General features: G+C 49.8%; 1 protein-coding gene across 1 annotated transcript in view; it reads right to left on the bottom strand.

Moving 5' to 3' along the window:
- LOC116371365 (voltage-dependent calcium channel gamma-1 subunit-like) overlaps nucleotides 1-26,232 on the bottom strand; it is a 42,998-nt gene extending 16,766 nt beyond the window's left edge. Inside the window, exon 1 of the mRNA XM_031820211.1 lies at nucleotides 25,862-26,232. Coding sequence (XP_031676071.1) covers nucleotides 25,862-26,102 — 241 coding nt within the window. The 5' untranslated portion in view covers nucleotides 26,103-26,232. The remainder of the gene's footprint in view (nucleotides 1-25,861) is intronic.
- Between the last annotated feature and the right edge of the window lie 682 nt (nucleotides 26,233-26,914).

Raw genomic sequence — 26,914 nt, 5'->3', positions numbered from 1 at the left:
GTCATGTGAAGGACCAGTACCTACGGAGGAGTGGGTCCTATGGAGGACCAGTACCTACAGAGGAGCGGGTCATGTGGAGGACCAGTACCTACGGAGGAGCGGGTCCTATTGCAGACCAGTACCTACGGAGGAGCGGGTCATGTGAAGGACCAGTACCTACGGAGGAGTGGGTCCTATGGAGGACCAGTACCTACGGAGGAGCGGGTCCTATTGCAGACCAGTACCTACAGAGGAGCGGGTCATGTGGAGGACCAGTACCTACGGAGGAGCGGGTCATGTGGAGGACCAGTACCTACAGAGGAGCGGGTCCTATGGAAGACCATTACCTACAGAGGAGCGGGTCATGTGGAGGACCAGTACCTATGGAGGAGCGGGTCATGTGAAGGACCAGTACCTAGAGAGGAGCGGGTCCTATGGAAGACCAGTACCTGTGGAGGAGCGGGTCATGTGAAGGACCAGTACCTACGGAGGAGCCTGTCATATGGAGGACCAGTACCTACAGAGGAGCGGGTCCTGTGAAGGACCAGTACCTACAGAGGAGCGGGTCCTGTGGAGGACCAGTACCTACAGAGGAGCGGGTCCTGTGGAGGACCAGTACCTACAGAGGAGCGGGTCCTATTGCAGACCAGTACCTACGGAGGAGCGGGTCATGTGAAGGACCAGTACCTACGGAGGAGCGGGTCCTATTGCAGACCAGTACCCACAGAGGAGCGGGTCATGTGGAGGACCAGTACCTACGGAGGAGCAGGTCCTATTGCAGACCAGTACCTACGGAGGAGCGGGTCATGTGAAGGACCAGTACCTACGGAGGAGTGGGTCCTATGGAGGACCAGTACCTACAGAGGAGCGGGTCATGTGGAGGACCAGTACCTACGGAGGAGCGGGTCCTATTGCAGACCAGCACCTACGGAGGAGCGGGTCATGTGAAGGACCAGTACCTACGGAGGAGTGGGTCCTATGGAGGACCAGTACCTACGGAGGAGCAGGTCCTATTGCAGACCAGTACCTACAGAGGAGCGGGTCATGTGGAGGACCAGTACCTACGGAGGAGCGGGTCCTATTGCAGACCAGTACCTACAGAGGAGCGGGTCATGTGGAGGACCAGTACCTACGGAGGAGCGGGTCATGTGGAGGACCAGTACCTACGGAGGAGCGGGTCCTATTGCAGACCAGTACCTACGGAGGAGCGGGTCATGTGAAGGACCAGTACCTACGGAGGAGTGGGTCCTATGGAGGACCAGTACCTACGGAGGAGCAGGTCCTATTGCAGACCAGTACCTACAGAGGAGCGGGTCATGTGGAGGACCAGTACCTACAGAGGAGCGGGTCCTATGGAAGACCATTACCTACAGAGGAGCGGGTCATGTGGAGGACCAGTACCTATGGAGGAGCGGGTCATGTGAAGGACCAGTACCTACAGAGGAGCGGGTCCTATGGAAGACCAGTACCTGTGGAGGAGCGGGTCATGTGAAGGACCAGTACCTACGGAGGAGCGGGTCCTATGGAAGACCAGTACCTACAGAGGAGCGGGTCTTATGGAGGACCAGTACCTAAAGAGGAGCGGGTCCTATGGAAGACCAGTACCTACAGAGGAGCGGGTCCTATGGAAGACCAGTACCTACAGAGGAGTGGGTCCTATGGAGGACCAGTACCTACAGAGGAGCGGGTCCTATGGAGGACCAGTACCTACAGAGGAGCGGGTCCTATGGAGGACCAGTACCTACAGAGGAGTGGGTCCTATGGAAGACCAGTACATACAGAGGAGCGGGTCCTACGGAGGACCAGTACCTACAGAGAGTGGGTCCTATGGAAGACCAGTACCTACAGAGGAGCGGGTCCTATGGAGGACCAGTACCTACAGAGGAGCGGGTCCTATGGAAGACCAGTACCTACAGAGGAGCGGGTCCTATGGAGGACCTGACCGTCGGAAAAGCAGCTGTGGTGACCTGATGAAGCGCTACAGGTCTGTTTGTCAGATTGTCTTTGTTTCTCTCTGGCTGGACCATCGATGTCCCCTCCCCTGAAGGTACACTGCATTTCCAATCCAAACTGCCTCAACTCACAGCCTTTCATCACAAACCAAATATAGACATTCAATCTCCATCTCTACTATCTCAATTTAAATGTGTTGTTTTCGGTTTTGATTTTTATGCACTATGAGATTCTTTTCTGAAAATTAAATAAATAATAATTTTGATTAAACCCATAGAAAATTCAAATCCAATTTGAGATCTCTTCTTTATCACCTCTAATTCCATAGCCAACATTTTGATTATTTGGTCATACTCATGTTACTTTGATTACTTGATTACTTTGTCATTCTCATGTTTTGCTCCAGAGAAACAACCAGTATAATCTTAGATTTGAATCACTCTGATCAAAATATGTCTAAATTATCTTAATCTAAGAAAATTCTCTTAAAAAAAAGCATACCTGTATGTATCTCCCTGCACAAAGTGATGGAGAGGTATGGTCTGTTTCCTATCTCCCTGGACAGAGTGATGGAGAGGTATGGTCTGTTTCCTATCTCCCTGGAATGAGTGATTGAGAGGTATGGTCTGTTTCCTATCTCCCTGGACTGAGTGATGGAGAGGTATGGTCTGTTTCCTATCTCCCTGGACTGAGTGATGGAGAGGTATGGTCTGTTTCCTATCTCCCTGCACAGAGTGACGGAAAGGTATGGTCTGTTTCCTATCTCCCTGGACAGAGTGACGGAAAGGTATGGTCTGTTTCCTATCTCCCTGGACTGAGTGATGGAGAGGTATGGTCTGTTTCCTATCTCCCTGCACAGAGTGATGGAGAGGTATGGTCTGTTTCCCTGGACAGAGTGATGGAGAGGTATGGTCTGTTTCCTTGGGCAGAGTGATGGAGAGGTATGGTCTGTTTCCATGGACAGAGTGATGGAGAGGTATGGTCTGTTTCTCTGGACAGAGTGATGGAGAGGTATGGTCTGTTTCCTATCTCCCTGGACAGAGTGATGGAGAGGTATGGTCTGTTTCCTATCTCCCTGGACAGAGTGATGGAGAGGTATGGTCTGTTTCCTATCTCCCTGCACAGAGTGATGGAGAGGTATGGCCTGTTTCCTATCTCCCTGGACAGAGTGATGGAGAGGTATGGCCTGTTTCCTATATCCCTGGACAGAGTGATGGAGAGGTATGGTCTGTTTCCCTGGACAGAGTGATGGAGAGGTATGGCCTGTTTCCTATATCCCTGCACAGAGTGACGGAAAGGTATGGTCTGTTTCTTATCTCCCTGGACAGAGTGACGGAGAGGTATGGTCTGTTTCCTATCTCCCTGCACAGAGTGATGGAGAGGTATGGTCTGTTTCCCTGGACAGAGTGATGGAGAGGTATGGTCTGTTTCCTTGGGCAGAGTGATGGAGAGGTATGGTCTGTTTCCATGGACAGAGTGATGGAGAGGTATGGTCTGTTTCTCTGGACAGAGTGATGGAGAGGTATGGTCTGTTTCCTATCTCCCTGGACAGAGTGATGGAGAGGTATGGTCTGTTTCCTATCTCCCTGGACAGAGTGATGGAGAGGTATGGTATGTTTCCTATCTCCCTGCACGGAGTGATGGAGAGGTATGGCCTGTTTCCTATCTCCCTGGACAGAGTGATGGAGAGGTATGGTCTGTTTCCTATCTCCCTGCACAGAGTGATGGAGAGGTATGGCCTGTTTCCTATATCCCTGGACAGAGTGATGGAGAGGTATGGTCTGTTTCCCTGGACAGAGTGATGGAGAGGTATGGTCTGTTTCCTGGACAGAGTGATGGAGAGGTATGGTCTGTTTCCCTGGACAGAGTGATGGAGAGGTATGGCCTGTTTCCTATCTCCCTGGACAGAGTGATGGAGAGGTATGGTCTGTTTCCCTGGACAGAGTGATGGAGAGGTATGGTCTGTTTCCTGGACAGAGTGATGGAGAGGTATGGTCTGTTTCCCTGGACAGAGTGATGGAGAGGTATGGCCTGTTTCCTATCTCCCTGGACAGAGTGATGGAGAGGTATGGTCTGTTTCCCTGGACAGAGTGATGGAGAGGTATGGTCTGTTTCCCTGGACAGAGTGATGGAGCGGTTTGCATGTATAGACCAAGGAGACCCCTCTTCCTCTCTCCCTCTACTCTTCTTCCCTCCACCTATCTCCCTCTCTTTCTCCCTCCCTTTCCCCTATCCTCTGCTCCCATGTTTGTTCCCCAGGATGGAAAATAACTAAAGACGTAGCTTAGCAACAGTGGGACAGGAAGGGGAGGGGGCAGTGGAGAGGATGGGGAGGTTAGAGCAGGCCCAAGCTTTCATGCCTGAATATCAGCTCCATTTGGCTGGACTATTTCCATCAGAGAGGTGATTGTACTATATCTGTGCCCGTGTCAATGCAGGCCGGAAGAGAAGACGTGTGGTAAGAGATACTAGGTCTCACACTTCAACGGAGGATATACTGTTTTATCTTGCTGTATCTTGGCAGAACCACTGCTTTTATCCAGGAGACTGCATGTATCACTTTAATCCAGCTAGATATCATATTGTACAAGTAGCTGAATGTTGTCTCTTTAACCCAGCTAGATATCATATTGTACAGACAGCTGAATGTTGTCTCTTTAACCCAGCTAGATATCATATTGTACAGACAGCTGAATGTTGTCTCTTTAACCCAGCTAGATATCATATTGTACAGACAGCTGAATGTTGTCTCTTTAACCCAGCTAGATATCATATTGTACAGACAGCTGAATGTTGTCTCTTTAACCCAGCTAGATATCATATTGTACAGACGGCTGAATGTTGTCTCTTTAACCCAGCTAGATATCATATTGTACAGACAGCTGAATGTTGTCTCTTTAACCCAGCTAGATATCATATTGTACACACAGCTGAATGTTGTCTCTTTAACCCAGCTAGATATCATATTGTACAGACAGCTGAATGTTGTCTCTTTAACCCAGCTAGATATCATATTGTACAAGTAGCTGAATGTTGTCTCTTTAACCCAGCTAGATATCATATTGTACAGACAGCTGAATGTTGTCTCTTTAACCCAGCTAGATATCATATTGTACAGACAGCTGAATGTTGTCTCTTTAACCCAGCTAGATATCATATTGTACAGACAGCTGAATGTTGTCTCTTTAACCCAGCTAGATATCATATTGTACAAGTAGCTGAATGTTGTCTCTTTAACCCAGCTAGATATCATATTGTACACACAGCTGAATGTTGTCTCTTTAACCCAGCTAGATATCATATTGTACAAGTAGCTGAATGTTGTCTCTTTAACCCAGCTAGATATCATATTGTACAGACAGCTGAATGTTGTCTCTTTAACCCAGCTAGATATCATATTGTACAGACAGCTGAATGTTGTCTCTTTAACCCAGCTAGATATCATATTGTACAGACAGCTGAATGTTGTCTCTTTAACCCAGCTAGATATCATATTGTACAGACAGCTGAATGTTGTCTCTTTAACCCAGCTAGATATCATATTGTACAGACAGCTGAATGTTGTCTCTTTAACCCAGCTAGATATCATATTGTACAGACAGCTGAATGTTGTCTCTTTAACCCAGCTAGATATCATATTGTACAGACAGCTGAATGTTGTCTCTTTAACCCAGCTAGATATCATATTGTACAAGTAGCTGAATGTTGTCTCTTTAACCCAGCTAGATATCATATTGTACAGACAGCTGAATGTTGTCTCTTTAACCCAGCTAGATATCATATTGTACAAGTAGCTGAATGTTGTCTCTTTAACCCAGCTAGATATCATATTGTACAGACAGCTGAATGTTGTCTCTTTAACCCAGCTAGATATCATATTGTACAGACAGCTGAATGTTGTCTATTTAACCCAGCTAGATATCATATTGTACAGACAGCTGAATGTTGTCTCTTTAACCCAGCTAGATATCATATTGTACAAGTAGCTGAATGTTGTCTCTTTAACCCAGCTAGATATCATATTGTACAGACAGCTGAATGTTGTCTCTTTAACCCAGCTAGATATCATATTGTACAGACAGCTGAATGTTGTCTCTTTAACCCAGCTAGATATCATATTGTACAAGTAGCTGAATGTTGTCTCTTTAACCCAGCTAGATATCATATTGTACAGACAGCTGAATGTTGTCTCTTTAACCCAGCTAGATATCATATTGTACAGACAGCTGAATGTTGTCTCTTTAACCCAGCTAGATATCATATTGTACAAGTAGCTGAATGTTGTCTCTTTAACCCAGCTAGATATCATATTGTACAGACGGCTGAATGTTGTCTCTTTAACCCAGCTAGATATCATATTGTACAAGTAGCTGAATGTTGTCTCTTTAACCCAGCTAGATATCATATTGTACAGACAGCTGAATGTTTTCTCTTTAACCCAGCTAGATATCATATTGTACAGACAGCTGAATGTTGTCTCTTTAACCCAGCTAGATATCATATTGTACAAGTAGCTGAATGTTGTCTCTTTAACCCAGCTAGATATCATATTGTACAGACAGCTGAATGTTGTCTCTTTAACCCAGCTAGATATCATATTGTACAGACAGCTGAATGTTGTCTCTTTAACCCAGATATATATCATATTGTACACACAGCTGAATGTTGTCTCTTTAACCCAACTAGATATCATATTGTACAGACAGCTGAATGTTGTCTCTTTAACCCAGCTAGATATCATATTGTACACACAGCTGAATGTTGTCTCTTTAACCCAGCTAGATATCATATTGTACAGACAGCTGAATGTTGTCTCTTTAACCCAGCTAGATATCATATTGTACACACAGCTGAATGTTGTCTCTTTAACCCAGCTAGATATCATATTGTACAGACAGCTGAATGTTGTCTCTTTAACCCAGCTAGATATCATATTGTACACACAGCTGAATGTTGTCTCTTTAACCCAACTAGATATCATATTGTACAGACAGCTGAATGTTGTCTCTTTAACCCAGCTAGATATCATATTGTACACACAGCTGAATGTTGTCTCTTTAACCCAGCTAGATATCATATTGTACAGACAGCTGAATGTTGTCTCTTTAACCCAGCTAGATATCATATTGTACACACAGCTGAATGTTGTCTCTTTAACCCAACTAGATATCATATTGTACAGACAGCTGAATGTTGTCTCTTTAACCCAACTAGATATCATATTGTACAAGCAGCTGAATGTTGTCTCTTTAACCCAGCTAGATATCATATTGTACAGACAGCTGAATGTTGTCTCTTTAACCCAGCTAGATATCATATTGTACAGACAGCTGAATGTTGTCTCTTTAACCCAGCTAGATATCATATTGTACAGACAGCTGAATGTTGTCTCTTTAACCCAGCTAGATATCATATTGTACAGACAGCTAAATGTTGTCTCTTTAACCTAGATAGATATCATATTGTACAGACAGCTGAATGTTGTCTCTTTAACCTAGATAGATATCATATTGTAAAGACAGCTGAATGTTGTCTCTTTAACCTAGATAGATATCATATTTTACAGACAGCTGAATGTTGTCTCTTTAACCTAGATAGATAACATACTGTACACACAGCTGAATGTTAGCCTGGTCTCAGACCTGTTGGTGCTGTAAAGCCAACAATTGTGGCCACTGTGGTACAGGAGCACAAACAGGTATGTGATCAGGCTAAATGTATACCTCTCCTGGGACTGGAACTAGGAGAATGACTAAACATACACAACTGTTTAAAGTAGAGAAGGTAAAGAAAGGCAGTTTCATCAGGCTATAGAGCCCTCAAACTCACCTCTGAACCTGGAAGCCAGTTCCGCTGTGTTTTTTTGTTGTTGCTCTCCAATCAGGGACTGATTTAGACCTGGTAAACCAGGTGTGTGCAATTACTTATCAGGTAGAACAGAAAACCAGCAGGCTCCGGTTCTTGTAAGGTAAGTGATGAATAGCCCTGCTCTAGAGGCACCCTTGCTTTGTGTTGCCAACCACTGAAAGAGATACTCTTTGCCAATACAACAGCACTCAACACATATACTGTACATAGGCTGTGAAGACTCACATGCTGCTGATATGTGAGATTCTGGGGATAATATTTGGGGCCGTATCATTGACCTTATGGTTAATAAGGGAACTTCATTCCAGTGAGGTAGGCAATTAGGAGGTGGTCTCGCCTGTCAGTTTCGGTTTTCATTCCTCCATTAGACCTCATCCTCTTCTTTCTCTATCCTCCCTATTCATCTTCCTCTGTTTCCTCTACACCCTTCTCCAGGCTGTATCATAACCGGCCGTGATTGGGAGTCCCATAGGGCGGCACACAATTGGCCCAGCGTCGTCCAGGTTTGGCCGGGGGAGGCCATCATTGTAAATAAGAATTTGTTCTTAACTGACTTGCCTAGTTAAATAAAGATGTAAAAAATATAATCCTTCTTCTCCTCCCCCTCCTATCCTCCCGACATTCCTCTTCAGCTCCCTCTTCCCCCCTCCTTCCCGCATCCTTCCTTCTTCTTTCTTTCCTCTCCTCCTCATCCACCTTCATCCTCTTCACTCATCCTTCATCCCCTTCACTCACCCTTCCTCCTCTTCCTTTCCCTCTGCCTCTCTCGACAATGGATGTGGTGTCCTAGACATGAGGTAATGGTCTTCAAAATGAATGGACTTTTAACAGGAGGTTTACTTGTGTTTTCTACTCTTTCCAATCAAAGTGGAAAGAAGTCCACTACCTTTCTGCCCTCAATTTAACCCCTGGAAATGTCTTCCTTCTGGTAGCAGTGCTTAAGGGGAGATGGCATTGTCAACAGGAGAACAGTGGCTGTATGCGAGGGAATGGGGAAAATGGGGAAAATTGTTATTTTTAAGTCCAGGTGCAGAATGACCATCAGATTCTGGGTCAATGTGAATCGGGGTGCTTTTAAAAAGGCTGACCCACAGCAAGCATTCATAACTGGGTTGCAACGGCCTAGGATGGTACTCAGGGGTGTGTGTGTCTGTGCATGTGCGTGCGCGTGTGTGTGTAATTTTAATGGCATGACCCTCCTCAGAGAACAAAGTTACAATCTATGGTTTAGTTCAAACTAAAAACAAGTCCCATTACTACAGTTGTCCTGTTACTATCTTACTTTATCACCACCTTCACCACCACCGTCACTATCACCACCACCACCATCACCCACACCGTCACCATTACCACCACCACCAAAATCACCAACACCACCACTGAATCCACACACCTGCCAGGTTGTTTACTGAATGCTACAGTATGTTGCTCACACACACACACACACACACACACATGTGCTCAAACAACCCCCTGCTGTCAGCTAGTCTAGGCTCCGTGCCAAGAACCAGGACAAGCAAACACAAAGCGGAAAAAACGGATTAGGTGTTTAAGTGCCAACGTGTTTGCTCAAAGCTACATCTGGGAATTTAAAGAAACTCACCACTTTAGCCCTCACTCACCCTCGACTGGGCAGGCTGAGAAACTGGTGTGAAATTGGGGCCCACTGTCTCATGGCACGTGGGGTGAAGGTGGAGGTGGAGGGGGAGGGGGACGAGGAACTGGAGGCAGGGAGGGTCTGTCTGCCTGACTGTCTGGGGGAAGGCTTACCTTTTGGAAGGCTGAGGATGAGGGAGGGAGTGGACTGGTAGGGAGAAAGGTACGGGGAGGGAGGGAGGGATGGAGGGAGGGAGTGAACTGGTAGGGAGAAAGGTACGGGGAGGGATGGAGGGAGGGAGGGAGGGAGGGAACTGGTAGGGAGAAAAGTACGGGGAGGGAGGGAGGGATGGAGGGAGGGAGGGAGTGAACTGGTAGGGAGAAAGGTACGGGGAGGGAGGGAGGGAGTGAACTGGTAGGGAGAAAGGTATGGGGAGGGAGGGAACTGGTAGGGAGAAAGGTACGGGAGGGAGGGAGGGAGGGATGGAGGGAGGGAGGGAACTGGTAGGGAGAAAGGTACGGGGAGGGAGGGGACTGGTAGGGAGAAAGATACGGGGAGGGAGGGAGGGATGGAGGGAGGGAGGGAACTGGTAGGGAGAAAGGTACGGGGAGGGAGGGGACTGGTAGGGAGAAAGGTACGGGGAGGGAGGGAAACTGGTAGGGAGAAAGGTACGGGGAGGGAGGGAACTGGTAGGGAGAAAGGTACGGGAGGGAGGGAGGGGAAACTGGTAGGAGAAAGGTATGGGGAGGGAGGGAACTGGTAGGGAGAAAGGTACGGGAGGGAGGGATGGAGGGAGGGAACTGGTAGGGAGAAAGGTACGGGGAAGGAGGAGGGATGGAGGGAGGGGAGTGAACTGGTAGGGAGAAAGGTACGGGGAGGGATGGAGGGAGGGAGGGAGGGAACTGGTAGGGAGAAAGGTACGGGGAGGGAGGAGGGATGGAGGGAGGGAGGAGTGAACTGGTAGGGAGAAAGGTACGGGGAGGGAGGGAGTGAACTGGTAGGGAGAAAGGTATGGGGAGGAGGGAACTGGTAGGGAGAAAGGTACGGGAGGGAGGGAGGGAGGATGGAGGGAGGGAGGGAACTGGTAGGGAGAAAGGTACGGGGAGGGAGGGGACTGGTAGGGCAGAAAGGTACGGGGAGGGAGGGAGGGATGGAGGGAGGGAGGGAACTGGTAGGAGAAAGGTACGGGGAGGGAGGGGACTGGTAGGGAGAAAGGTACGGGGAGGGAGGGACTGGTAGGGAGAAAGGTACGGGGAGGGAGGGAGGGAACTGGTAGGGAGAAAGGTACGGGGAAGGAGGAAGGGAACTGGTAGGGAGAAAGGTACGGGGAGGGAGGGGACTGGTAGGGAGAAAGGTACGGGGGAGGGAGGGGGACTGGTAGGGAGAAATGTACGGGGAGGGAGGGAGGAGGGATGGATGGAGGGAGGGAGGGAACTGGTAGGAGAAAGGTTACGGGGAGGGAGGAACTGGTAGGGAGAAAGGTACGGGGAGGGAGGGAGCTGGTAGGGAGAAAGGTACGGGGAGGGAGGGAACTGGTCGGAGAAAGGTACGGGGAGGGAACTGGTAGGGAGAAAGGTATGGGAGGGAGGGAACTGGTAGGGAGAAAGGTACGGGGAGGGAGGGATGGAGGGAGGGAACTGCTGGGAGGAAAGGTACGGGGAAGGAGGGAGGGATGGAGGGAGGGAGTGACTGGTAGGGAGAAAGGTACGGGGAGGGAGGGAGGGAGGGAACTGGTAGGGAGAAAGGTACGGGGAGGGAGGGAGGGAGGGAGGGAGTGGAACTGGTAGGGAGAAAGGTACGGGAGGGAGGGGGGAGTGAACTGGTAGGGAGAAGGTATGGGGAGGGAGGAACTGGTAGGGAGAAAGTACGGGAGGGGAGGAGGGATGAGGGAGGGAGGGAACTGGTAGGGAGAAAGGTACGGGGAGGAGGGGATGGTAGGGAGAAAGGTACGGGGATAGGAGGGAGGGAGGGATGGAGGGAGGAGGGAACTGGTAGGAGAAAGGTACGGGGAGGGAGGGACTGTAGGGAGAAAGGTACGGGGAGGGAGGGAGGGAACTGGTAGCGCGAGAAGGTACTGGGAAGGAGGAAGGGAACTGGGGTAGCGGAAGAAAGGTACGGGGAGGGAGGGACTGGTAGGGAGAAAGGTACGGGAGGAGGGAGGGAACTGGTAGGGAGAAAGGTACGGGGAGGGAGGGGACTGGTAGGAGAAAGGTACGGGAGGGGAGGAGGGAACTGGTAGGGACGAAAGGTATGGGGAGGGAGGGAACTGGTAGGAGCAAGGTACGGAGGGAGGGAGGGAGGGATGGAGGGAGGGAGGAACTGGTAGGGAGAAAGGTACGGGGAGGGAGGGGGACTGGTAGGGAGAAAGGTACGGGGAGGGAGGAGGGATGGAGGGAGGGAGGGAACTGGTAGGGAGAAAGGTACGGGAGGGAGGGACTGGTAGGGAGAAAGGTACGGGGAGGGAGGGAGGGAACTCGGTAGGGAGAAAGGTACGGGGAAGGAGGAAGGGAAACTGGTTGGGAGAAAGGTACGGGGAGGGAGGGGACTGGTAGGGAGAAAGGTACGGGGAGGGAGGAGGATGGATGGAGGGAGGGAACTGGGTAGGGAGAAGGTACGGGAGGGATGGAACTGGTAGGGAGAAAGGTACGGGGAGGGAGGGAACTGGTAGGGAGAAAGGTACGGGGAGGGAGGGAACTGGTAGGGAGAAAGGTACGGGGAGGGAGGGAGGGAACTGGTAGGGAGAAAGGTATGGGGAGGGATGGGAACTGGTAGCGAGAAAGGTACGGGGAGGAGGGATGGAGGGAGGGGAACTGGTAGGGAGAAAGGTACGGGGAAGGAGGGAGGGATGGAGGGAGGGAGTGAAACTGGGTAGGGAGAAAGGTACGGGGAGGGATGGAGGGAGGGAGGGAGGGAACTGGTAGGGAGAAAGGTACGGGGAGGAGGGAGGGATGGAGGGAGGGAGGGAGTGAACTGGTAGGGAGAAAGGTACGGGGAGGGAGGGAGGGAGTGAACTGGTAGGAGAAAGGTATGGGGAGGGGGCTGGTAGGGAGAAAGGTACGGGGAGGGAGGGAGGGAACTGGTAGGGAGAAAGGTACGGGGAAGGAGGAAGGGAACTGGTAGGGAGAAGGTACGGGGAGGGAGGGGACTGGTCGGGAGAACAGGTACGGGGAGGGAGGGACTGGTAGGGAGAAAGGTACCGGGGGGGAGGGAGGAGAGAAATGGAGGGAGGGAGTGAACTGGTAGGAGAGAAACGGTACGGGGAGGGATGGAGAGGGAGGGAACTGTAGGGGAAAAGGTACGGGGATGGAGGGAGGGAGGGAGGGAGTGAACTGGTAGGGAGAAAGTACGGGGAGGGAGGGAGGGAGTGAAACTGGTAGGGAGCAAGGTATGGGGAGGGAGGGAACTGGTAGGGAGAAAGGTACGGGAGGGAGGGAAGGATGGAGGGAGGGAGGAACGGTAGGGAGAAAGGTACGGGGAGGAGGGGACTGGTAGGGAGAAAGGTACGGGGATGGAGGGAGGGAGGGATGGAGGGAGGGAGGGAACTTGGTAGGGAGAAAGGTACAGGGAGGGAGGGGACTGGTAGGGAGAAAGGTACGGGAGGGAGGGAGGGAACTGGTAGGGAGAAAGGTACTGGGAAGGAGGAAGGGAACTGGTAGGGAGAAAGGTACGGGAGGGAGGGGACTGGTAGGGAGAAAGTACGGGGAGGGAGGGAGGGAACTGGTAGGGAGAAAGGTACGGGGAGGGAGGGGACTGGTAGGGAGAAAGGTACGGGGAGGGAGGGAGGGAACTGGTAGGGAGAAAGGTATGGGGAGGGAGGGAACTGGTAGGGAGAAAGGTACGGGCGGGAGGGAGGGAGGGAGGGATGGAGGAGGGAGGGAGGGAGGGAACTGGTAGGGAGAAAGGTACGGGGAGGGAGGGGACTGGTAGGGAGAAAGGTACGGGGAGGGAGGAGGGATGGAGGGAGGGAGGGAACTGGTAGGGAGAAAGGTACGGGGAGGAGGGGACTGGTAGGGAGAAGGTACGGGGAGGGAGGGGAGGAACTGGTAGGGAGAAAGGTACGGGGAAGGAGGAAGGGAACTGGTTGGGAGAAAGGTACGGGGAGGGAGGGGACAGGTAGGGAGAAAGGTACGGGGAGGGAGGGGACTGGTAGGGAGAAAGGTACGGGGAGGGAGGAGGGATGGATGGAGGGAGGGAACTGGTAGGGAGAAAGGTACGGGGAGGGATGGAACTGGTAGGGAGAAAGGTACGGGGAGGGAGGGAACTGGTAGGGAGAAAGGTACGGGGAGGGAGGGAACTGGTAGGGAGGAAAGGTACGGGGAGGGAGGGAGGGAACTGGTAGGGAGAAAGGTATGGGGAGGGAGGGAACTGGTAGCGAGAAAGGTACGGGGAGGGAGGGATGGAGGGAGGAACTGGTAGGGGGAAAGGTACGGGGAAGGAGGGAGGGATGGAGGGAGGGAGTGAACTGGTAGGGAGGAAAGGTACGGGGAGGGATGGAGGGAGGGAGGGAGGGGAACTGGTAGGGAGAAAGGTACGGGGAGGGAGGGAGGGATGGAGGGAGGGAGGGAGTGAACTGGTAGGGAGAAAGGTACGGGGAGGGAGGGAGTGAACTGGTAGGGAGAAAGGTATGGGGAGGGAGGGAACTGGTAGGGAGAAAGGTACGGGAGGGAGGGAGGGAGGGATGGAGGGAGGGAGGGAACTGGTAGGGAGAAAGGTACGGGGAGGGAGGGGACTGGTAGGGAGAAAGGTACGGGGAGGGAGGGAGGGAACTGGTAGGGAGAAAGGTACGGGGAAGGAGGAAGGGAACTGGTTGGGAGAAGGTACGGGGAGGGAGGGGACAGGTAGGGAGAAAGGTACGGGGAGGGAGGGGACTGGTAGGGAGAAAGGTACGGGGAGGGAGGGAGGGATGGATGGAGGGAGGGAACTGGTAGGGAGAAAGGTACGGGGAGGGATGGAACTGGTAGGGAGAAAGGTACGGGGAGGGAGGGAACTGGTAGGGAGAAAGGTACGGGGAGGGAACTGGTAGGGAGAAAGGTACGGGGAGGGAGGGAGGAACTGGTAGGGAGAAAGGTATGGGGAGGGAGGGAACTGGTAGCGAGAAAGGTACGGGGAGGAGGGATGGAGGGAGGGAACTGGTAGGGAGAAAGGTACGGGGAAGGAGGGAGGGATGGAGGGAGGGAGTGAACTGGTAGGGAGAAAGGTACGGGGAGGGATGGAGGGAGGGAGGGAGGGAACTGGTAGGGAGAAAGGTACGGGGAGGGAGTGAGGGATGGAGGGAGGGAGGGAGTGAACTGGTAGGGAGAAAGGTACGGGGAGGGAGGGAGTGAACTGGTAGGGAGAAAGGTATGGGGAGGGAGGGAACTGGTAGGGAGAAAGGTACGGGAGGGAGGGAGGGAGGGATGGAGGGAGGGAGGGAACTGGTAGGCAGAAAGGTACGGGGAGGGAGGGAGGGAACTGGTAGGGAGAAAGGTACGGGGAAGGAGGAAGGGAACTGGTAGGGAGAAAGGTACGGGGAGGGAGGGGACTGGTAGGGAGAAAGGTACGGGGAGGGAGGGGACTGGTAGGGAGAAAGGTACGGGGAGGGAGGGAGGGATGGATGGAGGGAGGGAGGGAGGGAACTGGTAGGGAGAAAGGTACGGGGAGGGAGGGAACTGGTAGGGAGAAAGGTACGGGGAGGGAGGGAACTGGTAGGGAGAAAGGTACGGGGAGGGAGGGAACTGGTAGGGAGAAAGGTACGGGAGGGAGGGAACTGGTAGGGAGAAAGGTATGGGGAGGGAGGGAACTGGTAGGAGAAAGGTACGGGGAGGGAGGGATGGAGGGAGGGAACTGCTGGGAGAAAGGTACGGGGAAGGAGGGAGGGATGGAGGGAGGGAGTGAACTGGTAGGGAGAAAGGTACGGGGAGGGAGGGAGGGAGGGAGGAGGGAGGGAGGGAGGGAGGGAGGGAGGGAGGGAGGGAGGGAGGGAGGGAGGGAGGGAGGGAGGGAGGGAGGGAGGGAGGGAGGGAGGGAGGGAGGGAGGGAGGGAGGGAGGGAACTGGTAGGGAGAAAGGTACGGGGAGGGAGGGAGGGAGGGAGTAAACTGGTAGGGAGAAAGGTACAGGGAGGGAGGGAGGGAGTGAACTGGTAGGGAGAAAGGTACGGGGAGGGAGGGAGGGATGGAGGGAGGGAGGGAGTGAACTGGTAGGGAGAAAGGTACGGGGAGGGAGGGAGTGAACTGGTAGGGAGAAAGGTATGGGAGGGAGGGAACTGGTAGGGAGAAAGGAGGGAAGGAGGGAGGGAGGGAGTGAACTGGTAGGGAGAAAGGTATGGGGAGGGAGGGAACTGGTAGGGAGAAAGGTACGGGAGGGAGGGAGGGATGGAGGGAGGGAGGGAACTGGTAGGGAGAAAGGTACGGGGAGGGAGGGGACTGGTAGGGAGAAAGGTACGGGGATGGAGGGAGGGAGGGAGGGATGGAGGGAGGGAGGGAACTGGTAGGGAGAAAGGTACGGGGAGGGAGGGGACTGGTAGGGAGAAAGGTACGGGGAGGGAGGGAGGGAACTGGTAGGGAGAAAGGTACTGGGAAGGAGGAAGGGAACTGGTAGGGAGAAAGGTACGGGGAGGGAGGGGACTGGTAGGGAGAAAGGTACGGGGAGGGAGGGAACTGGTAGGGAGAAAGGTACGGGGAGGGAGGGGACTGGTAGGGAGGAAGGTACGGTGAGGGAGGGAGGGAACTGGTAGGGAGAAAGGTATGGGGAGGGAGGGAACTGGTAGGGAGAAAGGTACGGGGAGGGAGGGATGGAGGGAGGGAGGGAACTGGTAGGGAGAAAGGTACGGGGAGGGAGGGATGGAGGGAGGGAACTGGTAGGGAGAAAGGTACGGGGAGGGAGGGAGGGAGGGAGGGAGGGAGGGAGGGAGGGAACTGGTAGGGAGAAATTGTACGGGGAGGGAGGGAGGGATGGAGGGAGGGAGGGAGGGGGGGGGGGGGGGGGAGTGAACTGGTAGGGAGAAAGGTATGGGGAGGGAGGGAACTGGTAGGGAGAAAGGTATTTTTTTTTTGGGGGGGGGGTGGAGGGAGGGAGAGAGGGAGGGAGGGAACTGGTAGGGAGAAAGGTACTGGGAGGGAGGGGACTGGTAGGGAGAAAGGTACGGGGAGGGAGGGAGGGAACTGGTAGGGAGAAAGGTATGGGGAAGGCGGAAGGGAACTGGTAGGGAGAAAGGTACGGGGAGGGAGGGGACTGCTAGGGAGTAAGGTATGGGGAGGGAGGGAACTGGTAGGGAGAAAGGTACGGGGAGGGAGGGAGGGAACTGGTAGGGAGAAAGGTATGGGGAGGGAGGGAACTGGTAGGGAGAAAGGTACGGGGAGGGAGGGATGGAGGGAGGGAACTGGTAGGGAGAAAGGTACGGGGAAGGAGGGAGGGAGGGATGGAGGGAGGGAGGAAACAGGTAGGGAGAAAGGTACGGGGAGGGAGGGAGGGATGGAGGGAGGGAACTGGTAGGGAGAAATGTACGGGGAGGGAGGGATGGAGGGAGGGAAGGAACTGGTAGGGAGAAAGGTACGGGGAAGGAGGGAGGGAGGGATGGAGGGAGGGAGGGAGGAAACAGGTAGGGCGAAAGGTACTTGGAGGGAGGGAGGGAACTGGTCGGGAGGCAGGTACGGGGAGGGAGGGATGGATGGAGGGAGGGAGAGAACTGGTAGGGAGAAAGGTACGGGGAAGGAGGGATGGAGGGAGGAAACAGGTAGGGCGAAAGGTACGGGGAGGGAGGGAGGGATGGAGGGAGGGAACTGATTTGATTTGCCGGGGATGGGCAAGAAACACTACAGTTATAGAACACCGGGGTTGAGAAAAACTACAGTTATAGAACACAGAGGTTGAGAAACACTACAGTTATAGAACACAGAGGTTGAGAAACACTACAGTTATAGAACACAGAGGTTGAGAAACACTACAGTTACAGAACACTGAGGTTGAGAAACACTACAGTTATAGAACACAGAGGTTGAGAAACACTACAGTTATAGAACACAGAGGTTGAGAAACACTACAGTTATAGAACACAGAGGTTGAGAAACACTACAGTTATAGAACACAGAGGTTGAGAAACACTACAGTTATAGAACACAGAGGTTGAGAAAAATTAGTTACAGAACACAGAGGTTGAGAAACACTACAGTTATAGAACACAGAGGTTGAGAAACACTACAGTTATAGAACACAGAGGTTGAGAAACACTACAGTTATAGAACACAGAGGTTAAGAAACACTACAGTTATAGAACACAGAGGTTGAGAAACACTACAGTTATAGAACACAGAGGTTGAGAAACACTACAGTTACAGAACACAGAGGTTGAGAAACACTACAGTTATAGAACACAGAGGTTGAGAAACACTACAGTTATAGAACACAGAGGTTGAGAAACACTACAGTTATAGAACACAGAGGTTGAGAAACACTACAGTTACAGAACACAGAGGTTGAGAAACACTACAGTTATAGAACACAGAGGTTGAGAAACACTACAGTTATAGAACACAGAGGTTGAGAAACACTACAGTTATAGAACACAGAGGTTGAGAAACACTACAGTTATAGAACACAGAGGTTGAGAAACACTACAGTTATAGAACACAGAGGTTGAGAAACACTACAGTTATAGAACACAGAGGTTGAGAAACACTACAGTTATAGAACACAGAGGTTGAGAAACACTACAGTTATAGAACACAGAGGTTGAGAAACACTACAGTTATAGAACACAGAGGTTGAGAAACACTACAGTTACAGAACACAGAGGTTGAGAAACACTACAGTTATAGAACACAGAGGTTGAGAAACACTACAGTTATAGAACACAGAGGTTGAGAAACACTACAGTTATAGAACACAGAGGTTGAGAAACACTACAGTTATAGAACACAGAGGTTGAGAAACACTACAGTTACAGAACACAGAAGTTGAGAAACACTACAGTTATAGAACACAGAGGTTGAGAAACACTACAGTTATAGAACACAGAGGTTGAGAAACACTACAGTTATAGAACACAGAGGTTGAGAAACACTACAGTTATAGAACACAGAGGTTGAGAAACACTACAGTTATAGAACACAGAGGTTGAGAAACACTACAGTTATAGAACACAGAGGTTGAGAAACACTACAGTTATAGAACACAGAGGTTGAGAAACACTACAGTTATAGAACACAGAGGTTGAGAAACACTACAGTTATAGAACACAGAGGTTGAGAAACACTACAGTTACAGAACACAGAGGTTGAGAAACACTACAGTTATAGAACACAGAGGTTGAGAAACACTACAGTTACAGAACACAGAGGTTGAGAAACACTACAGTTATAGAACACAGAGGTTGAGAAACACTACAGTTACAGAACACCGGGGTTGAGAAACTACAGTTTGCACCCATCTCCATTTATCCAGCTGTGTCTCATCCTGAACTAATTTCCTTGCTCAGGGACTCCAAAAATACTACCCTCCTGAGAGTTAAGCCAATAACCATCTGGTCCCTTCCTTCCAAATGAACAGGTAATTCAACTGCCTACTATCTACTGTCTATCTGTCTGTGAGCCACTTACATTCCTCCCAACACACACACACACACACCACACAGAGAAACACACACACACACACACACACACACACACACACAGAGAGAGAGATAGAGCGAGAGAGAGAGACACAGACAAAGACACACACATGAAACCATCCATCACTCCAACAATATGCCCCTAGTGTTATTTCCTGGCTGACGTGATGGTGGTGTTCATTAAAGTGTCTGTTTGATTTAAAACCAGTCAAGAAGTCATGCGTCATTTATAGGGAAGGCCGTTTTCAAATGTCATCAAGGCATCTTGTTGCGGAAGACAAATGCCTTGTAATTACGGAGGTAAATGACAAAAGTGTACGGCGAACAGGAGTGAACGGAAATGAAGGGTAGCGCATGTCACACGGTGATCAGCTCCAATCGGTTTGGAATGCAAAGCATGTTATTAAGGTGAGTCACCCTGACTCCCACCACGGGTAGACATTTAGGCGTGTATGATCCTGTGGTGTTTTTCACACAATGTAATATTCTTTGCTGGCGCTGCGCTGTGTTGATGTATTCTGCCTCACACCCAACCCCTTTCCAACCCCCAGCCCCAACAGTGTGTCTTAATGAGCAGCTAACACATAACATCAGGTGACTGTGTGGCTGGAAACCTGGATAAATCCCATTATGCCTCACTTTCCTCTGGGTCACTAACAGCCCCTAATCTAACAGGAGGATGAAGAAATGTGGCCTGTCTCCAAGGACGCTTGCTGTGTTCTACAGGAGCACCATCGAGAGCCTACTGCCGGGCTGTATCACAGCCTGATAGAGGCAACTACACGCAACACACTGGCCAATAGCTTCTAACCCCAGACCTTCACTAGTCAGCTACCTGAATTTCACTGTACCCTGTAATACATCTGTAACCCTGTACATGTGACTATTAAATGAATCTAATCTAACAGTTTAACCACTGATCAAAACATTATGGACTAAATGTTCAATTCCTGTTGCTGCAGGATTATTTTTGCTGTGACAAAATAGGTCAGATTATGATCCTACATCTGTCTGCAGTGAAGTCTATAGCCACCAAACACAACTGGATCCACAATTCCACAGATTGTGGTTGAATGGTATGCAGCAATGCATTGAATGACAGCAATTGTCCCAGTGAATTTCCTCCTTGAACAAGACCATATGGCCATCTAATCGAACACCCATTCACAGGCAGTATTGAGTGAATACTGGCCTGAACATAGTGGAATAGTCACTTCCAACACTGACAATGTTGTAATTATTCAAAGCCAATGCGATCTTTATACTTGCACTTAAAAATAAACGTATTATCACATCCATATCTGTAACCTTGAATTATTTACATAGTAGCACATCCCCATGGCTTCCACAGCTGTATTTAGACAGTTCCCACTCCACAGCTGTACTTAGACAGTTCCCACTCCACAGCTGTATTTAGACAGTTCCCAATTCACAGCTGTATTTAGACAGTTCCCACTCCACAGCTGTATTTAGACAGTTCCCACTCCACAGCTGTATTTAGACAGTTCCCAATCCACAGCTGTATTTAGACAGTTCCCAATCCACAGATGTATTTAGACAGTTCCCACTCCACAGCTGTATTTAGACAGTTCCCACTCCACAGCTGTATTTAGACAGTTCCCACTCCACAGCTGTATTTAGACAGTTCCCACTCCACAGCTGTATTTAGACAGTTCCCACTCCACAGCTGTATTTAGACAGTTCCCACTCCACAGCTGTATTTAGACAGTTCCCAATCCACAGCTGTATTTAGACAGTTCCCACTCCACAGCTGTATTTAGACAGTTCCCACTCCACAGCTGTATTTAGACAGTTCCCAATTCACAGCTGTATTTAGACAGTTCCCACTCCACAGCTGTATTTAGACAGTTCCCAATCCACAGCTGTATTTAGACAGTTCCCACTCCACACCTGTATTTAGACAGTTCCCACTGCCTGTCTTTCACATCCCCATGTCTTCCACACCTGTATTTAGACAGTTCCCACTGCCTGTCTTCCACATCCTCATGGCTTCCACACCTGTATTTAGACAGTTCCCACTGCCTGTCTTCCACATCCCCATGTCTTCCACACCTGTATTTAGACAGTTCCCACTGCCTGTCTTCCACATCCCCATGGCTTCCACACCTGTATTTAGACAGTTCCCACTGCCTGTCTTCCACATCCCCATGTCTTCCACACCTGTATTTAGACAGTTCCCACTCCCTGTCTTCCACATCCCCATGGCTTCCACACCTGTATTTAGACAGTTCCCACTCCCTGTCTTCCACATCCTCATGGCTTCCACACCTGTATTTAGACAGTTCCCACTCCCTGTCTTCCACATCCTCATGGCTTCCACATCTGTATTTAGACAGTTCCCACTGCCTGTCTTCCACATCCTCATGGCTTCCACACCTGTATTTAGACAGTTCCCACTGCCTTTCTTCCAAGTGTGAACGACTGAATGTAGTACATCTAGCACATCCAGTTTAGCGAGTCAATTCACACACCTCTGTTGGACTAGCGAGTCAATTCACACACCTCGGTTGGACTAGCGAGATTCACACACCCCGGTTGGACTAGTGAGTCAATTCACACACCTCGGTTGGACTAGCGAGTCAATTCACACACCTCGGTTGGACTAGCGAGTCAATTCACACACCTCGGTTGGACTAGCGAGTCAATTCACACACCTCGGTTGGACTAGCGAGTCAATTCACACACCTCGGTTGGACTAGCGAGTCAATTCACACACCTCAGTTGGACTAGCGAGTCAATTCACACACCTCGGTTGGACTAGCGAGTCAATTCACACACCACCTCGGTTGGACTAGCGAGTCAATTCACACACCTCGGTTGGACTAGTGAGTCAATTCACACACCTCGGTTGGACTAGCGAGTCAATTCACACACCTCGGTTGGACTAGCGAGTCAATTCAAACACCTCGGTTGGACTAGCGAGTCTGAATTTTTGTTTACGGAAGGCAATTTCCTAAACGGGGGTGCTGTGGAATTATTCAAGATACTCTTTGAAGAGGCGGGATTTCAGATGTTTTTGGAAGACGGGGCAGGGACTCTTCAGGGGGAAGGTGGTTCCACCATTAGGGTGCCAGGAAGGAGAAGAGCTTGGACTGGGCTGAGCGGGTGCTGACCTCCTGTTGGGGTGGGAGGGCCAAGAGACCAGAGGTGGCAGAATGGAGTACTCAGGTTGGAGTGTACGGTTTGAGGAAGGGAGAGACAGTTTCTCTTTCTGCTCCATAGGTAAGTACCATGGTCTGTATTGGATGTGAGCTTCGACTGGAAGCCAATGGGATGGGCTGCGGAGTGGGGTGACATGGGAGAACTTGGGAAGGTTGAACATCAGGCGGGTTGCGGTGTTCTGGATAAATTGCAGGGGTTTGATGGCACAAGCAGGGAGCCCAGCCAACAGCGAGTTGCAGTAGTCCAGACGGGAGATGACAAGGGCCTGGATTAGGACCTGCGCCACTTCCTGTGTGAGGTAGGGTCATACTCTATGGATGTTGTAGAGCATGAACCTGCAATACCATGTCAGTGCTTTTATGTTTGCAGAGAACGACAGGATGTTGTCCAGGGTCACGTAAAGGTTATTTGCACTCTGTGAGGGGGACACTGGAGTTGTCAACCGTGATGGAGATGTTATGGAGCGGGTAGGTCTTCCCCGGGAGGAAGAGCAGCTCTGTCTTGTCCACACTCACACACACAAACCAGCCTCTCTCTCTCTCTCTCTGTGTGTCTCTGTCTCTATCTCTGTCTCTGTCTCTGTCTCTGTCAATTCAATTCAAGGGCTTTATTGGCATGGGAAACATGTGTGTGTGGAAACATGTCAACTTGCCAAAGCAAGTGAGGTAGATAATATATAAAGTGAATATATCAAGTGAAATAAACAATAAAAATTAACTGTAAACATCACACATACAGAAGTTTCAAAACAATAAAGACATTACACATGTCATGTTATATATATACCGTGTTTTAACAATGTACAAATGGTAAAGGACACAAGATAAAATAAATAAGCATAGATATGGGTTGTATTTACAATGGCGTGTGTTCTTCACTGGTTGCCCTTTTCTCGTGGCAACAGGTCACAAATCTGTCTCTGTCTCTCTGTCTCTGTCTCTGTCTCTCTGTCTCTGTCTCTTGTCTCTTGTCTCTGTCTCTCTCTCTCTCTCGCTCTCTGTCTCTGTCTCTCTCTCTCTCTCTCGCGTGCGCTCTCGCTCTCGCTCTCGCTCTCTCTCTGTCTCTGTCTCTGTCTCTGTCTCTGTCTCTGTCTCTGTCTCTGTCTCTGTCTCTATCTCTCTCTCTCTCTCTCTCTCTCTCTCTCTCTCTCTCTCTCTCTCTCTCTCTCTCACCTCTCTGTCTCTCTGTCTCTGTCTCTCCCTCACAGTTAAACCTGTCTCTCTCTCTCTGTCTCTCCCTCACAGTTAACCTGTCTCTCTCTCTCTCTCTCTCAATTTAAAGGGCTTTATTGGCATGGGAAACATATGTTAACATTGCCAAAGCATGTGAAATAGAAAATAAACTAAAGTGAAATAAACAATCAAAATAATAGTAAACATTACACTCACAAAGTTACAACAGAATAAATACATTTCAAATGTCATATAATGTCAATCATATACAGTGTTGTAATGATGTGAAAATAGTTATAAATAAACCTAAATATAGGATGTATTTACAATGGTGTTTGTTCTTCACTGGTCGCCCTTTTCTTGTGGCAACAGGTCACAAATCTGCTGCTGTGATGGCACACTGTGGTATTTCACCCAATAGATATAGAAGTTGATCAAAATTGGATTTGTTTTCTAATTCTTTGTTGGTCTGTGTGATCTGAGGGAAGTATGTATCTCTAAAAAAGTCATACATTTGGCAGGAAGATAGGAAGTGCAGCTCAGTTTCCACCTCATTTTGTGGGCAGTGTGCACATAGCCTGTCTTCTCTTGAGAGCCAGGTCTGCCTTCGGCAGTTTTTTTGTTAATTCTTTCCAATGTGTCAAATAATGATCTTTTTGTTTTTTCATGATGTGGTTGGGTCTAATTGTGTTGCTGTCCTGGGGCTCTGTGTGGTCTGTTTGTGTTTGTGAACTGAGCCTCAGAACCAGCTTACTTAGGGGGTTCTTCTCCAGGTTAATTTCTCTGTAGGTGATGGCTTTGTTATGGAAGGTTTGGGAATCGCTTCCTTTTAGGTGGGTGTAGAATTTAACAGCTCTTTTCTGAATTTTGATAATTAGCAGGTATCGGCCTAAATCCGCTCTGCATACACTATTTGGTATTTTATGTTGTACATAGAGGATGTTTTTGCAGAATTCTGCATGCAGAGTCTCAATTTGGTGTTTGTCCCATTTTGTGAATTCTTGGTTGGTGAGCAGACCCCAGACCTCACAACTATAAAGTGCAATGGATTCTATAACTGATTCAAGTATTTTTAGCCTGAACCTAATTAGTATGTCAAATTTTATGTTCCTTTTTCATGGCAAAGAAAAACCCTCTCGCTCTGTCTCTGTCTCTGTCTCTGTCTCTGTCTCTCTCTCTCTCTCTCTCTCTCTCTCTCTCTCTCTCTCTCTCTCTCTCTCTCTCTATTCAATTCAATTTCAATTAAGGGCTTTATTGGCATGGGAAACATATGTTTACATTGCCAGAGCAAGTGAAACACACATAGTTAAAACTGCCTCTCTCTCTCTCTCTCTCTCTCTCTCTCTCTCTCTCTCTCTCTCTCTCTCTCTCTCTCTCTCTCTCTCTCTCTCTCTCTCTCTCTCTGTCTGTCTCTCTCACACACACACACACACATGCACACACAGTAACTCTGGGGGGCTGTGTGTGTGTGTGTGTGTGTGTGTGTGTGTGTGTGTGTGTGTGTGTGTGTGTGTGTGTGTGTGTGTGTGTGTGTGTGTGTGTGTGTGTGTGTGTGTGTGTGTGTGTGAGAGGGAAGTACACTGACACCTCTCAGCTGTCTCTCCTCTACCCTCTGACATCTGCAGAGATGGAAGTGGAGAGGGGCAGGTCTACTGTACGCTCAGACAGAAAAGCAGGGGGAGAGTCTCTGAATCCCTGACAAGTTAGCCAAATTCTAATTGGAAAGCCGCATATTGGTAACGACCCCCACCAGCAACAACAAGCCAGGAGATGAATTTCTGCAGCCCATGTAACCCCTCACCCTTACTGTAGCTCACTAATAGAGACAGATATGGTCAATCGCCCCTTGCCTCTGGGGAGACACTACTAGACAGAGAAAGGGGTTAACCGTGTTCTTTTAGCCTCAGAAGAAACAGGGTTAGAAACAAACACCTTCCTGGCAAGCAGACAGACACAGAGGCAGAAGAGCAAAGAGGCATTTACTGCTCTGCTAGTTATTCATCTCTGTCTGTGTCCCAAATGGCACCCTATTACCTATGTCGTGTCTGGTCAGAAGTAGTATACTGTGTAGTGAATAGGGTTTCATTTGGGAACCAGCCTTACACGAACTGACACAGAGGGTTAGAAACAATCACACTGCACCACCTGCATGTTGGCATTTATTGGGATGACTCATGTACTGGAGGCAGCTCTGCAGGGTGGTCACCAGCTGGCACAGCCACAAAGTCATAAATTCAATTTGAAACCTAACCCTAACCTGAACCACACTGCTAACCTTATGCCTAACCCTAACCTTAAATTTAAAAAAGAAAGCTCATTATAGTTTTCATACATCTTTACAATATATAGCCAATTTTGACTTGCTGGCCAAACAAGTGGAGATCACTCAGTTCTGCCTCCAGGACAAGATTCATCCCAATAAACGTCGACCTGCGTACCACCTGGAGGATATACAGTAAAGGACCCCTAGCTCTGGGTAGACTCCCTGACCCTAACAGAGACGGAGGGTAGAAGCAGCCCTTACCTCCGGGCAGACTGATGGGGCCACAGCCCTGGCCCTCAGGGTCCTCCTCCACCATGAAGATGGTCTTCATGCAGAGCTTCCAGAGGCCAAAGTGGGCCGTCTCACAGGTGGCGTTGAACTTGTCGAACGGCGGGCTCAGTACAGTCCAGTGGTCCGTCACCATTGCAGCCAGCATGCAGGAGATGCCCACCAGGATGACGAAGAATGTGACCTTCACCTTGGTCTTCTTCTCCTCCAACATGGTGCTGAGAGAGTGTATGAAGTGTGTGTGTGTGGTTGTGTATTATAGTAAAGGTCCCTGTGAGATTGTCTAGCTCCTAGAAAGGAGTATTAAGAATTAGTCTTCTCCAGCAGCCTCAAAAAAGCATGAAATATCTCCTCTCTCTCTCTCTCTCTCTCTCTCTCTCTCTCTCTCTCTCTCTCTCTCTCTCTCTCTCTCTCTCTCTCTCTCTCTCTCTCTCTCTCTCTCTCTCTCTCTCTCTCTCTCTCTCTCTCTCTCTCTCTCTCTCTCTCTCTCTCTCCAGCTCTCTCCATCCACAGATCTCTGCTTCTGCTGGAAGAAAAGGGGCCAGATAACAGTGCCCTAGATTCCTACTCTCCCTCTCAGGAACATGTTTACAGTGTGTAGCCCGAGTCTATACAGCACTGCTGTGAAGAAGGATGTGAAATATTTACCAACTTCCACCAGTCTGAGCTACTTGGGGTTAGGTGCTGTGATGGGGTACGATCGAACCAGACGGGTTGAGGGCTCGACCTGGTTTAAGCTTTCATACGACATTGACGATTCAGAATATTGTACACATTCTGTAGATATTGTTGTTCTAGATACCCTTGAAATCAAATGTGAATATTTAGAACATGTTCTTTTTAATAGATTCCCGTGTTATTTCTACCTATCAGAAAGGGTCTTGTTGCTCTCTGGCTCCATTTAAGGGGCTCATGGGAGAGTTCCTTTTTTACGAGCTGATCTATTTCTCCACCAATCACTGAGGGGCCTGAGACACGGGGGGCCCCATCTGACTGCTGCACCCAATCCAAATTCGGGAAAAGGAA

This window comes from Oncorhynchus kisutch, unplaced genomic scaffold (genome assembly GCF_002021735.2).
Source record: "Oncorhynchus kisutch isolate 150728-3 unplaced genomic scaffold, Okis_V2 scaffold3140, whole genome shotgun sequence".
Classification (NCBI taxonomy): domain Eukaryota; kingdom Metazoa; phylum Chordata; class Actinopteri; order Salmoniformes; family Salmonidae; genus Oncorhynchus; species Oncorhynchus kisutch.
Note: the sequence above shows the minus strand (reverse complement) of the source record. Positions and strands in the feature narration are given on the sequence as shown.